This window comes from Geotrypetes seraphini, chromosome 6 (assembly GCF_902459505.1).
Source record: "Geotrypetes seraphini chromosome 6, aGeoSer1.1, whole genome shotgun sequence".
NCBI classification, from domain to species: Eukaryota; Metazoa; Chordata; class Amphibia; order Gymnophiona; family Dermophiidae; genus Geotrypetes; species Geotrypetes seraphini.
Genome location: NC_047089.1, coordinates 157,553,239 through 157,567,576, shown reverse-complemented (window position 1 = coordinate 157,567,576; position 14,338 = coordinate 157,553,239). Strand labels below are relative to the sequence as shown.

At 42.6% G+C, this 14,338-nt stretch overlaps 1 protein-coding gene across 1 annotated transcript in view; it reads right to left on the bottom strand.

Annotated features, from left to right (window-relative positions):
* Positions 1-14,338, bottom strand: part of RASA3 (RAS p21 protein activator 3) — a 501,637-nt gene that overhangs the window by 296,336 nt on the left and 190,963 nt on the right. Inside the window, exon 2 of the mRNA XM_033949099.1 lies at positions 6,528-6,645. Within this exon, the coding sequence (XP_033804990.1) occupies positions 6,528-6,645 (118 nt within the window). The remainder of the gene's footprint in view (positions 1-6,527; positions 6,646-14,338) is intronic.

The window sequence follows — 14,338 nt, the reverse complement described above, 5'->3', positions numbered from 1 at the left end:
AAAAAAGGAGAGAGCAGAACAGAAACACTCCTTCTGGCTCATGTGCAAAAGGGAAAAACTGCAGGTGGCAATAGTGCTCACAGTGAATTAGGAAAGGCACAGAAAAAAATCTGGAGTGGATTCCTTCTGCAGATGGATCGTGGCCATGAGGAGAAAACCCACTTGTCTAGAATGACACCCATGCTGTTTGTCTATACTGTGACTCAATCTCAAGGGGGCATGTTGGGAGGCATATTTTGGCTGGACATATGATTTGGATGTCTTTCTGCAATAATGGAACATTGCAGAAAATGTCTATGGCAAAACTTGGATCTTTGAGCCAAGACCTGTTTCAATAACGAAAAAGTGCCCAAAAGGTGGCCAAACTGACCATATGACCACAGAAGGCTTAAGACTCCTCTAGTGGTCACTGCCCCCTCCCAACCCCCCCAAAGATGTAAATGAAACTGTACATACCAGCCTGTATGACAGCTTCAGATGTTATGGCCAGTCCTATTTGAACAGCAAGCATGTCTCTGGAGTTGCCTGGTGGTCGGTGCAATGGACTGCAGAGAAGAGGATCCAGGCCCATATCCCACTCTAACTAGAACATTTGTGGTGGAAAGTGTGAACCTACCAAAACATTAGTTAATTGTCATGGACTATTTCTTGTCTGCTGTCTTATTTAAGCCCATTACATTAACGGGTGCTAGAATATATGTCTGTCTGTCTGCAAGACTTATACCCTTAATGGCGAGATCCTAACAAGAACTGAAACAGAACGAGATTTAGGGGTGATTGTCAGTGAAGACATGAAGACTGCCAATCAAATGGAGCAAGCTTCCTCCAAGGCAAGGCAAATCATAGGTTGCATACGCAGGAGTTTCGTCAGCCGTAAACCTGAAGTCATTATGCCATTGTATAGATCCATGGTGAGACCTCACCTGGAGTACTGCATGCAATTCTGGAGGCCGCATTACCATAAGGATGTGCTGAGACTAGAGTCGGTTCAGAGAATGGCCACCAGGATGGTCTCAGGACTCAAGGACCTCCCGTACGAGGAGTGGCTGGAGAAGTTGCAGCTCTACTCGCTCGAGGAATGCAGAGAGAGGGGAGACATGATCGAGACGTTCAAGTATCTCACGGTAGAGAGCTGCACGGGAACGGGGATGACGGGAATCCCGCGGGACCCGCGGGGATCCCGCGGGTTCCCCCTTTGGGTCACGGGGATCCCGTGGGGACGCCCCCTAGGGTCACGGGGATCCCTTGGAGACGCCCCCTAGGGTCACGGGGATCCCGTCGGGACGCCTCCGAGGGTCGCGGGGTTCCTGCGTGGTTGGATCGCAGTGCACTCGAGCCGCGAGGGTAGTCTCCTTCTCTTTACCTGCCCTGTCGCAGCACACAGCCGAACGGAAATCTTCCTGATGTCAGCGCTGACGTCGGAGGGAGGGCTTAAGCAAAGCCCTCCCTTCCTCCGACGTCAGCGCTGACATCAGGAAGACTTCCGGTCGGCTGTGTGCGGAAGGGCAGGTAGGGAGAAGGCAATGGCGTACGAAAGAGGGGGGAGGGGGCGGTCCGCCCCGGAAAATGTGCACAGCCGGTCAGGTCCCCCGATCGACCGACAACAGGCCCGGCCGACAAATCTCCCTGCCCTGTAGCCGCGAATCTAAATTACCTCTTACAGCAGCTTCACTACTCCAGCTGCTGTAAGAAGGTAATTTAGATTCGCGGCTACAGGACAGGGAGATTTGTCCGACCGGACCTGTTCTGTTGTCGGTCGGGTGCAAAAGCGCCACAAAGGTGGAGGCAGGGAGGGAGGAAAGGTGGAGTGGAGAAGAAAAGACGCTTAAGGGGGGAGAAGGCCGCTGAAAGCACTGGGGAAGACAAAGGGGTGGAAAAGAACGCTGAAAGGACATGGGGTAAACGGGAGGGGGGGGGGAAGGACCCTGAAAACACTGGGGAAGACAAAGGGGTGGAGAATGCCACTGAAAGGACATGGGGAAAACAGGGGTGGAGAAGGCCGCTGAAAGGACATGGGGAAGACAGAGGGGGGAGAAGGCCGCTGAAAGGACATGGGGAAGGCAGAGGGGGGAGAAGGATGCTGCCTGACAGGACATGGGGAAGATGGTGGGGGAGAAGGACACTGAAAGGAAATGGGGAAGAGGGAATGGGAAGAAGACGCTGGCAGGGAAGAAGACAGAGGTGCCAGACTATGGGGGGAGCGGAGGGAAAAAGATGGGTGCCAGACCAATTTGGGAGGGGGGAGAACGGGAGAGGCACAGTAACAGAGCAAATGGAAGACACAGAGAGAAGAGAGGCAGTGGATGGAAGGAATTGAATGAGAACATGAAGAAAGCAGAAACCAGGCAATAAAGGTAGGAAAAAAAATTCTTTTTTTTTTTTTGCTTAAGGATAAAGTAGTATATTAGTTGTGTTGATAAAAATTTATAAACATTAGAGGCTCTGGTAGAAACCCGTTTACAAAGTATGTATTCTTCCCAATTAATATTTCCAAATTAATAGTCTTTTTGCTTATTTTTAAATGGGTTTCTACCAGAGCCTTTAATTCAGTAGCATAATTAAATGAAATAACTATTTCTGTAGTTTATAGGGACGGGCGGGGACGTAGGGGATTCCTCGCGGGGATGTAGGGGATTCCTCGCGGGGACGGGCGGGGACGTAGGGGATTCCTCGCGGGGACGGGTGGGGACGGAGGGATTCCTCGCGGGGACGGGTGGGAGTCCTCACGGGGACGGGTGGGACTTTGGCGGGGACGGGTGGGGACGGGTGGGATTTCTGTCCCCACGCAACTCTCTATCTCACGGGCCGCATAGAAGTCGAGGAAGATATCTTCTTTTTCAAGGGTCCCACGGCAACAAGGGGGCATCTGTGAAAAATCAGGGGCGGGAAACTGCACGGTGACACCAGGAAATTCTTTTTCACTGATAGGGTGGTTGATCGCTGGAATACTCTTCCACTTCAGGTCATTGAGGCCAGCAGCGTGCCTGATTTTAAGGCCAAATGGGATAGACATGTGGGATCTATTCACAGTGATAGGTAGGGGAAGGGTCAATGGGGTGGGCAGACTAGATGGGCCGTGGCCCTTATCTGCCATCTATTTCTATGTTTCTATGTTTCTTTCTTTCTGTCTCTCTCCCTCCCACTGTCTTTCTTTCTGTGTCTCTCTCCCTTGCCCCCTTTGTCTGTCTTTCTGTCTCACTCCATGCCCCTGTGTCTTTCTTCCTTTCTTTCTGTCTCCCTCCCACTATCTTTCTTTCTTTCTCCCTCCCTCCTGCTGTCTGTCTGTCTTTCTTTCTATCTGTCTCTCTCTCTCTACCCCCTATGCAGCAGCAGCATTTCTCTCCCCCCCACTTCCCTGTGCAGCAGCCACAGCAGAATTCTCTCCCCCTCCATTTCCCTGTTCAGCAGCATTCCCTCCCCCTTCATTTCCCTGTGCAGCAGATTTTCCCCCACCCCACTTCCCTGTGCAGCAACTGCAGCAGCATTTCCTCCGCCTCCATTTCCCTGTGCAGCAGCATTTCCCTCCTCCCACCCAACTTCCTTGTGCAGCAGCAGCAGCATTTCCCTCCCCCTCCACTTCTCTGTGCAGCAGCAGCAGCAGCAGTATTTTCCTCCCCCTCCACGTCCCTGTGCATTATCATCAGCATTTCCCTCACTCCCCTTCCCTTCCCGCGGTCTGGCCTGCTCCCTTAGTCCCTTGCCGCCCCCCTCCTTCCCTACCCTTCCCGCGGTCTGGCCAGCTCCCTTAGTCCCTTGCCGGAGTTTATTTTTAAGTTTAAAGGTGCTGCGGCGGCTCCTCTCACGATCCCCGCATGCATCGGAGGCCGCAGCGGCTTTTAACTTAAAAATAAACTTCAGCCAGTAGGGCAGTATTTCCTGGATGGAGGACTGCCGCTTCGATGGCTTGAGGAGGTGAAGAGCAGGGAGGCCAACGTTTTTCAATTTCACTGTCGGCCACTGGTACAGCTAAGGGCGAATGTGTACTCCTGCCGGCCACGAACCTACGGATCAGGCAGGTAGGAGTGCGCATGCGTGCTTAGCGTTTTATTATAGTAGATGTGTATGTTTCATGTAATCCACCTAGACCTTTGGATAGTGCGAAATAGAAATGAACAAAATAAATTGAATAAATAAAGCTGTATAGGCATAAGGGCTATTGGGGAGGTATACAGTTAGGTATAGTAGGTTGGGAGTAAGTTGTGTAGGGATCATCAAACAATGTAAGGGGGTTATGGTGAGATGTGTACCCGAGACCTTTTATATCAAGTTTACTGCAATTCTCTCTGTAGTGCCCCACTGCTCTGCTGGGATGTCCGTGTGGCCAGTCTGCTAAGAATGCTAGGTCTTCCTATGTTTTTTTGTGTGTTTTTCATTTGGACATTTTTTTTTCAAAAATGTTTCAAAAAGATAGACGCACTGAGAACAAATATATCTAGGAAATGGCCATTTTCAAAAAGAAGCAAATAAGACATATTTTCCTGGTTTGAAAATGGTCATTTTCTCTACTGGATTTTTTTACATTTTTCCCAAAATGTCCAAATTTTATTTAAATGTCATATTGAAAATGCCCTTCCATATATATTACAGGGGTAATTTTATTATTATTATTTTATTTATCAAATTTAAATTATCTTATCAAACATGAATCTTGTACAGAAAAAATTGATACAGTCTAATACATATCAGCAAAACAATAGTATATAGAACATTATAAATTAATCATTCTCAAGTCCACTATTTTGATAAAAGATTACATAGAGCAGAACTATAAAGATACTACTAGATTATCTTGAAAACCAAAAAGCAGATTACATTATCTGATGCCTGCCAGAGAATATCAATCTTTTAAGAGCTCTAAACTTCATACTCCTTCAAGGTGTTTCATGGATAGAAAAGCAGTTAGGTGAGAAGATTAAAAAATATATATATTTCAAAGATTGATCTCTCGCTAAACATTTGCATGGATATCTCAAATAAAAGGTCCCTCCTATGAGAGTAACTCCTGGTTTCAAAAGCAAAAACTGACACCTTCGAGTTTCTATGTCCTGAGAAACATCTGGGAATATCTGGATCTTAAATCCCAAAAATTTTTTATGTCTGTTTTTAAAGAACATTTTCAAAATCCACATTTTATCTGGCAGAAGTGCCACCGAAGCCCCTAATGTTAAGGATTTAGCTGCCTCTTTATCAGAGATCTCCAAAATAGTTGAAATATTCAACTGTCCTTCTAATTTGGAGATAATAAACTTGAGAGAAGGGAGGAATTGATTCTTCTGGAACTAAAAGTACTTCCAAAAAATATCTTTTCAACATCTCTCTAGGAGTCACTGTAAACACCTGAGGGAAATTCAGAAAACATAGATTATTATTCCAAGAGCTATTTTCCAATATTTCTATCTTTCTCAGCATCCTGTATTTAACGTATCTCACTTAAATCCTTATATTTATGAAATCGCAGGTTTGAAGAACCTATTTTAACTTTTAACTCTTTCAGTTCTTCTTCCTTCTTAGTTCTTCCTTCCAGACATTGAATTTGAGGGCACAAGGCTTTCCCCAAATTTGCAAATAAGTCTCATAAAGAATCAAGAGTAACTTCAAGAGGTTTAGTCAATGAAAACTTTTACAATTGTACAGTTATAATCTGCTCATTAGTCTGTATTTCCTCCTAATTGCCTCTGTTGGAATTCAACTCCTTCTCAGAAATTTGTAAACTTACAGAATCCTTAGGTGATCCGTCCTCCAGCGGGAAGAATCCAGGCCCACTGATGTTTTCAATAAAGCCTCCGAGTCAGGAACCACCACCTGCTTCAGGGAACTGGCGTTCTGCAGCTGAGGAGGAAGGGCTGTACAGTCGGGGCTCAGCGTGGTATTTAGCCCAGGGAGATCTGCCATGCTTCTGCTTCATGCTGGCATTTCCTGCAGGTGTCTCTGCGACATCACTTCATCTATAGCTTCCTCAAAAATTTTTCCAAACAAGCCTGAAGCAGCAGGCTTGGGGTGCTGCGAGGCGCCAGTGGCACTCCTGCCATGTTGCTTCAGCATTGAGGAAAGGTTTCCTGGAGACCCAGGAAAACAACAAAAAGAAAAAAGAACCAAGAGGAGAGCTTCCATGTGTCAGGTGTAATTTTATAACAGGGACCAAAATATCCAAAAGGTTGATATTTGACCGAGGTAACTTAGGTATCTATAGTTTCTCAGACTCAGCCCTAATAGCAGTTTTAAATAAGCATGAGCTTACAAATTTACACCTGTTCCAAATAAACTGTAAATTTGCGTATCTACTCTATGTATGTGCATCATATTTTAGAAAATTTTGTATTTCTGTTATGTCTAAAGTATACCCCTTAGGAACGCCTAAAAGCAGGTCGCTTAAAAGTGGGTGCACATGATTATGTGGTCATACAGTTTTCAAAACGATCCTTTCTCAATGTAAAAATGGATCTATATGCAAAAAAATAAAAAAAAACTTTATAAGTTACTCAAATAAGTGTAATTATTGTGAAACAAATACTGAATAAAAAAATTACCATAGTGATTTTTCTACTGTTTTGGTCCTGAAAACCTCCTCTTGGTCCAGGTTTACTGTGCAATAGCAATCCCTCATCTTGTTTGGGCCCGGGTACGAAGGAAGATTCTTGGCTTCTCCTGAAAAAAAAACAGAAGAGGAAAATACTGAACAATAAAATAAACATTATTCTATTCTATTCTATTTATATTCCACAATATTCTCACAGTAGATTCTAGGCGTATAACTACAATTAAACAAATATTGAGTCCAAACAAATTTATTCATTTATCATTAAAAATAAAAAGGTTTTAACAATTTTCTAAAGTTATAAGGAAAAACTTTTCTTAGTGCAGTTGGAATATCATTCTAAAGCTTTGTTCCTGCAACAATTTATATATAAGTATATAACCAATTTAAAATAAATTTATTTATTTATTCATTCATTCAATTTTCTATACCGTTCTCCCTGGGGAGCTCAGAACGGTTTACATGCAGTTTTCCCTGTCTATCCCAGTGGGCTCACAATGTACCTAGGGCAATGGGGGGATTAAGTGACTTGCCCAGGGTCACAAGGAGCAACGTGGGTTTGACTTTGAACCCACAACCTCAGGGTGCTGAGGCTGTAGCTTTAACCACTGCGCCTCTCTTCTCAATCTTCAACCAATGTAATTGATTCAGAAGATGAGTAACCCGATATCTTTTTGCTCTAAAAATCAAAAGCACAGCCATATTTTGAAGCAATTGCAGCTTGTTTTTTAAATTCAGTGTAACACCACAATATAAAGAATTGCAGTAACCCAATTGAGGCAGTACGATAGCTCTTACCACCGTTTAAAAATTCTCTTAAAGATAAAACAGAATGCATTTCCCGTAATTGGTGCAAACGAAAACAGATGTCAAACCACAATCCAAAATAATTCCCAAAACCCTAGATTTTTCTTCAATCCTAAGAATTTCTCCAGGCCTCAGTACTATTTTTTGACCAATAAACCCACCTGGATTACCAAAACAAATTTACTCCCTCTTTCACTAAGGCGCACCAGCCGATTTATAGCACGCTAATGTATCCATTGTATTCTATGGATGCGTTAGCCTTTAGCGTGCGCTAAATTGGCTAGCGCACCTTAGTAAAAGAGGGGGTTAGTTTTTGTTTATTCAGCTGTAAGAAATTATTGGCTGCCCAATCCACTAATATAATTACCTTTCAAACAAATCTCAAAACCACCTCCAGATTATCCAATGCTCGATTTAGGAAAACAATATCATAAGCATAAGATAAAATAAAATGCCTAAATTTGTCAATCATTCACCCAAAGAGCTCATATACAAATTAAAAAGCAACAGGAGACACAGGTGACCCTTGAGGAACACCACAATTTGCAATGCAGTACTCTCAATTTACATTCATCCCTTTAACACAATACCTTCTCGTCCTTAAAAAAAAAAACCCAAAACCCTGAAAACCAATTCAACATCTTTAAATCCAATCCTTTACTTTTTAATGGCCCTTACAGAATGGATTTATATTTGGCAAGTACTGTATTTATACAAGAGCACACCTAATTCTTCTGAGCTCAGAGATGATGCCTACTCTACAGTATATTTACTCTCCACTACCCTACATTTACAATCTGGAGCTATGGAAAAATTGTTATCAAGGGCAGTGAACAATGATGTTCTGATAAACTACAGAATAAAAAAAAACAGAACATGAAAAGGGAAGAGCCAAGTTTTGAGCCCATTTTTCTAAATTTTAGCACATGCTAATGGACATTAGTGTGCACTTTATGCCATATGGCCCATAGGTATAAATTAGAACATACAACATTTAGAATGTGTTAATTCTGTTAACGTGTCCTAAACTAAGCTTTAGTAAAAGGCCCCTTAAACAGATGTGAACTGAATCCAAGAGAACGAAATGAAATGCAAAAATAATAATTTCTATAAATAGTAGCAAACATGGTCTTTCATGGGAAATCTGCAATTTATGCCAGTTAGTTCAACCAGCAAATGTTTCCCTAAGGCTGTTTCTCAAAATAGCTTTAAACGCAGCACTGTCTGGTAAAGAGAAGCAAACCCATCTGTATTAAATCAAGTGCCCTTGGAAGATTCACTGTTCATTCAAGTTGATGCCATGATATGAACTATGATGAGAGAGTCAAACTAATGCATGCACTTTATTTTTGCATTTAAACAGACTCACACAATCCATGCAACAGCTTTTTCTAGGCAAGTTACAGACTAAAACATAAAACAAATATATAAGATATAACAAACAATGCACAAAACTTGTGGGCAGTTAAATAATACCAAATGCCTCTTTAAACAAATAAGGCTTTAAGTAGTTTTCTAAACCTAAAATAGCTTTGCTCCTCTCTGCCCTCCTGTGGGAGAGAACTCAAAAAAGGGCTCTCATAGAAATAACCATATCCTGATTAATTTTAAAGTGAGTCTGATTCAGTGAAAGGATCTGCATCAGGAATTAATTAGCTGACCTTAAAATAAGATCAGGCATATAACCCTGTATCAAATTTACCATATAATGAGGTACCAATAAACAACAAATTTAAATCCACTGTTGAATCACAAGCCATTAAGCACAGTTACTTACTATAACAGGTGTTATCCGAAGACAGCAGGCAGATATTCTCACATACGGGCGACATCATCCATGAAGCATGGTATAGACAGTATGAAAAGTGAACTGTCACTTTAAAACTTTTAAAGTGCTCGCAACTATCTGCACCGGGCATGCATGACTGCCTTCCTGCCCGAAGAGGCTCGCGGCACCTTAGTTCTTTAAGCAAGCTAAGAAGCCAACTAGGTGAGGAGGGTAGGATGTGAGAATATTTTTGACAGGAAAAAGTTCCAACTTTTGATACAATCTCTTATCCTTGGACTAATAGACTACTGCAACATACTATACCTCCCCTGCCCAGTGACCATGATAAAGCAATTACAAACAATACAAAATACAGCCCTAAGACTCATCTACTCATTAAAAAAATATGACTACATCACAGAAGCATACCACGACTCACACTGGCTCCCAATAAAAGCAAGAATAGACTTCAAATTCTACTGGCTACTATTCAAGGCTATTAATGGAGAAAGCCCAACCTACTGGAACAACAGACTGACTCAATCCAGCTCAACCCGACACAGGAGAACCCACTCACTATTCACACACCCAACAACCAAAAATGTCAAACGAAGAAAACTATATGACAAACTAATGGCCACCAAAGCAGCCAAACTAGACAGACAAATCACAAATTTGTTGTCTTCGACCACAGACTACAAAACCTTCAAAAAAGAAACTAAAACCCTACTCTTCAAAAAATACATAAAACCTATTTAACATGACCAGTTCCTTCCCAAACTCCATCTACCCACTCTCTACCCATATCTAATCTCATATGTTTCTAATTACCCAACAGGTATCACCTTAAGTTCTTGACAATCCTTATGTAATTCTTATGTAATTCCTACGACAATTCCTATGTAATGTTACAATTCTTATAACCTCCTGACAACTCTTATGTAATCCGCCTTGAACCACAAGGTAATGGCGGAATAGAAATCACTAATGTAGTGTAATATAATCTGCCTGCTGTCTCCAGATAACACCAGTTACGGTAAGTAACTGTGCTTAATCCTAGGACAAGCAGGCAGCATATTCTCACATATGGGACTCCCTAGCTTACTGCAATGGAATGGAGGGAGAGTTGGCAATTTAAGAGAATAAATTTTGCAACATTGCTTGGATGAAGTGACAATTTCATCTGGAATAGGATTCCAGACAGTAGTGAGATGCAAATGTGTGAACTGAGGACCAAGTAGCTACTTTGCAGATTTCATCAATGGGAATGGAATGCAAAAATGCAACTGAAGCTGCCATAGCTCAGACCTTATGTGCTGTCACACTACAGCCTGAGTATAGCAAAAGGAAATATATGCCACAAGCCAAGTAGAAATAATTCTCTTGGTTACAGGCCAGCCCAACCTGTTAGGATCAAAGGAGATGAGCAGTTGAGGAGATATTTTGTATGGCTTAGTTCGTTATAAGTAATAAGCCAAGCCTCGTTTGCAGTCTAAGGTATGAAGCGCCGTTTCTTCCGGGTGCGAATGAGGCTTTGGAAAGAACACTAGAAGCATAATTGATTGATTTAGATGAAATTCTGTGACTACTTTATGAAAGAATTTAGGATGGGTACAGAGAACTACCATCATGGTAGTAAACTGTAAAAGGTGGGTCCCAACACCAAGGCTTGAAGCTCGCTCACTCGACCTGTAGAAGTGATAGAGATTAAAAATACCACTTTCTAAGTGAGATACTTAAAATGAGCAGAGGACATTGGTTATAATGGAGGCTTCATCAACCTAGTGAGAACAACATTAAAAAGAAGCTAAAAACCAGGCGTGGGTGTTATTTTAAAATACCATCATGGAAGCCCAGACCAGATGTATTCCACCTATCAGCAAAGGTGGAAAGAAGAGGAAACGAGAGCCAGCGTGGTTAAAAGGTGAAGTGAAAGAGGCTATTAGAGTCAAAAAACATCCTTTAAAGAATGGAAAAAGGATCCGAATGAAGAAAATAAGAAGAAAAACAAACACTGGCAAGTTAGATGCAAAACACTGATAAAAACCAGCTAAGAAAGAATATGAAGAGAAACTTACAAAAAAGGCAAAAACTCAGCAATTTTTTTAGGTACATCAGAAGCAGAAAACCTGTGAGGGAATCTGTGGGACCGTTGGATGATCAAGGAGCAAAAAGGGTGCTCTGGGAGGATAAGGCCATAGCGGAAAGACTGAATGAATTCTTTGCTTCAGTCTTTATGGAGGAAGAAGTAAGATCTACCTGAACTAGAAATGATTTTCAAAGTTGATGATGTGGAGGAACTGAAAGAAATCTCGGTGAATCTGGAAGATGTACTAAGCCAAATCGACATGTTAAAAAGTGATAAATCGCCAGGACTGGATGGTATACATCACAGGGTACTAAAAGAACTCAAACATGACATTGCTGACCTGTTGTTAGTGATCTGTAACCTGTCGCTAAAATCGTCTTTAGTACCTGAAGATTTGAGGGTGGCCAATGTTACGCCAATTTTTAAAAAGGGCTCCAGGGGAAATCCGGGAAATTACAGACCGGTAAGCCCCACTTCAGTGCCGTGCAAAATGGTAGAAACAATTATAAAAAATAAAATTGTGAAACACATAGACAAACATGATTTAATGAGACGGAGTCAGCATGGGTTCAGCTGAGGGAGATCTTGTCTCACAAATTTGCTTGAATTCTTTGAAGGTGTGAATAACCATGTAGATAAAGGGGAGCCGGTTGATATAGTGTATCTAGGTTTTCGGAAAACTTTTGATAAAGTTCCTCTCGATAGGCTCCTGAGAAAATTAAAGTGTCATTCGATATGTGGCAAAGTTCAGTTGTGGATTAGGAATTGGTTGTTGGATAGAAAACAGAGAGTAGGGTTAAATGGTCATTTTTCTCAGTGGAGGAGAGTAAACAGTGGAGTGCCGCAGGGGTCTGTACTAGGACCGGTGCTATTTAACTTATTTATAAATGATCTAGAAATTGGAACGACAAGTGAGGTGATTAAATTTGCAGATGACATTAAACTGTTCAATGTTGTTAAAACACATGCGGATTGTGAAACATTGCAGGCAGACCTTAGGAAATTGGAAGACTGGGCGCCCAAATGGCAGATGAAATTTAATGTGGACAAATGCAAAGTGATGCACATTGGGAAGAATAACCTGAATCAGTTACCGGATGCTATGGTCCACCTTGAGGATTAGTGCCCAAGAAAAGGATCAGGGTATCATCTTAGACAATGTATCTAGAAAATCTTCTACACAGCAGGGTTCATAGACATAATCGCGGAAGACAAAGGCGCGTGCCGAAGAAAATTACTGTTTTTAGGGGCTCCGACGGGGGGTTTTGTTGGGGAGCCCCCCACTTTACTTAATACAGATCACGGCAGCGTTGGGGGGGTTTGGGGGGTTGTAACCCCCCACATTTTACTGGAAACTTAACTTTTTCCCTAAAAACAGGGAAAAAGTGAAGTTTTCAGTAAAATGTGGGGGTTACAACCCCCCACAACACCCCCACAACGCGGCGCGATCTGTATTAAGTAAAGTGGGGGGGTTCCCCCCCACACCCCCGTCGGAGCCCCTAAAAACAGTAATTTTCTTTGGTGCGCCTCCGCGCTGCGCTCAATTGTCTGCGCGCGCCTTTGTCCCGGCGCGCTTTTGACCTGACACCATACAGCAGTGCTACCAGCAGAAGTAGACACGATTTTCCACATGGTGTGATCTGCATCATCTTGATGCTGCATCCTCTTCCATATCCTCTGTATTGGACTATCTACTTCACTTATCCAACTCAGGTCTTAAAACCACTTCAGTCAGAGTCTACTTGAGTGCTCTCAGTGCTTTCTATATTCTGGTCAACAATAAATCTCTGGCTGAGCATCCTCTTGTCTCCAGGTTGAAAAGAGAAAACAAGAAGAATCACTGAAGTAGCACCCCTCTGTAAACACTGCATTGTCTTTCACAGGAAATGTAGATAAACCCACTATCCCCCCCCCCCCCAAATCCACTCCAGAAGGCGGCATTCAAACCGAATCTCCCAATGGTTCTCCACCTGCCACAACAGCAATTGTGGTTTCTCCTCCTATTATACCTACCATGCTACTTAATTCCCTCAGGGATGCAAAGTCAGACCAGGTCGCCTTATCAAGCTGCATCTGCCTGTTGCACATCGAGGCTTAGGGTGCTATCCAACCCAAAGAAAGATGCTGAGTCACTCAGCACCAGCATCAACTCAATTGGGCTACTGCATCAACATCATCCTGAGCACTTAGCCAGATCAAGTGTTGGTTCATTGGACCCTAAAGAAATACCAAAGAAGAGGAAGGAAACACTCTCTGAGAGACCTACAGTCTGGCATAAGCTGCCACTATCTTGGATCTTTTAAATGGCTGATTTTATCTTTATATTTGTGGGCCAGTTTAAGTAAAGAGATAGGGAAAGTCAAAAAATTATCCTAATCCCTGTGATATTCTGCCACAATGAGGGGCTATAGGAAGCTGCTTAGTTTAAGATGACAGAAAAGTGTGTACGTGGTGGTATTCTGGTCGTTTATGCAAGTGTCATAAGTAACTTTCTGCAGAATATTGACTAATGAAAAATACATGCCATAATTTTAAGTCATGTACTTTGTCAGTGGACATATGCATGAGCGGAGTTTGAGTGGAACATGTTTGTACACTCCTGCTAACATCCAGGCACAGGCATTCATACCATCTAAATAAATTGTGTAAGTGATCGTGCCTTATATGTAAGCATGTTTTGGCCATATGCACTAGTATTTTAAAAAGAAAAGTAGGAGACTTTTTTTTAAAATTGAATAATCTTCAAATAGGTACCATAACCAGCTCCTTTATTAGGTATTGTGATAGAGAACAGAGCCTGCACCAGGTCAGCCATGCAGCCCAAGGGAAGAAAGTTATGTCTCAGCTAGGATTCATGAATAAAGAGCTTACATATCCCCTTAAAGGTTGGGGGAGGGGAAAATGCACTACTCTGATATTTAGGACCTGCAAGCTAGCTGGGAACAGAGCAAGACTGGGTGGTTAGATTCTCCTTCAGCCTAGTCACATGACTCAGGGATTAGCCAGCTGAGTAGCCCAGAGGAGCAGGGGATGGAAAGTGCTAAGTGCAGCATATAAATCTCCCTAGGACTAGTGAAGAGAGAGGAGCCCCAAGACCTGAGAGGAACAGTCCAAGGATAAATGGGAAAAGCCAGGCTAG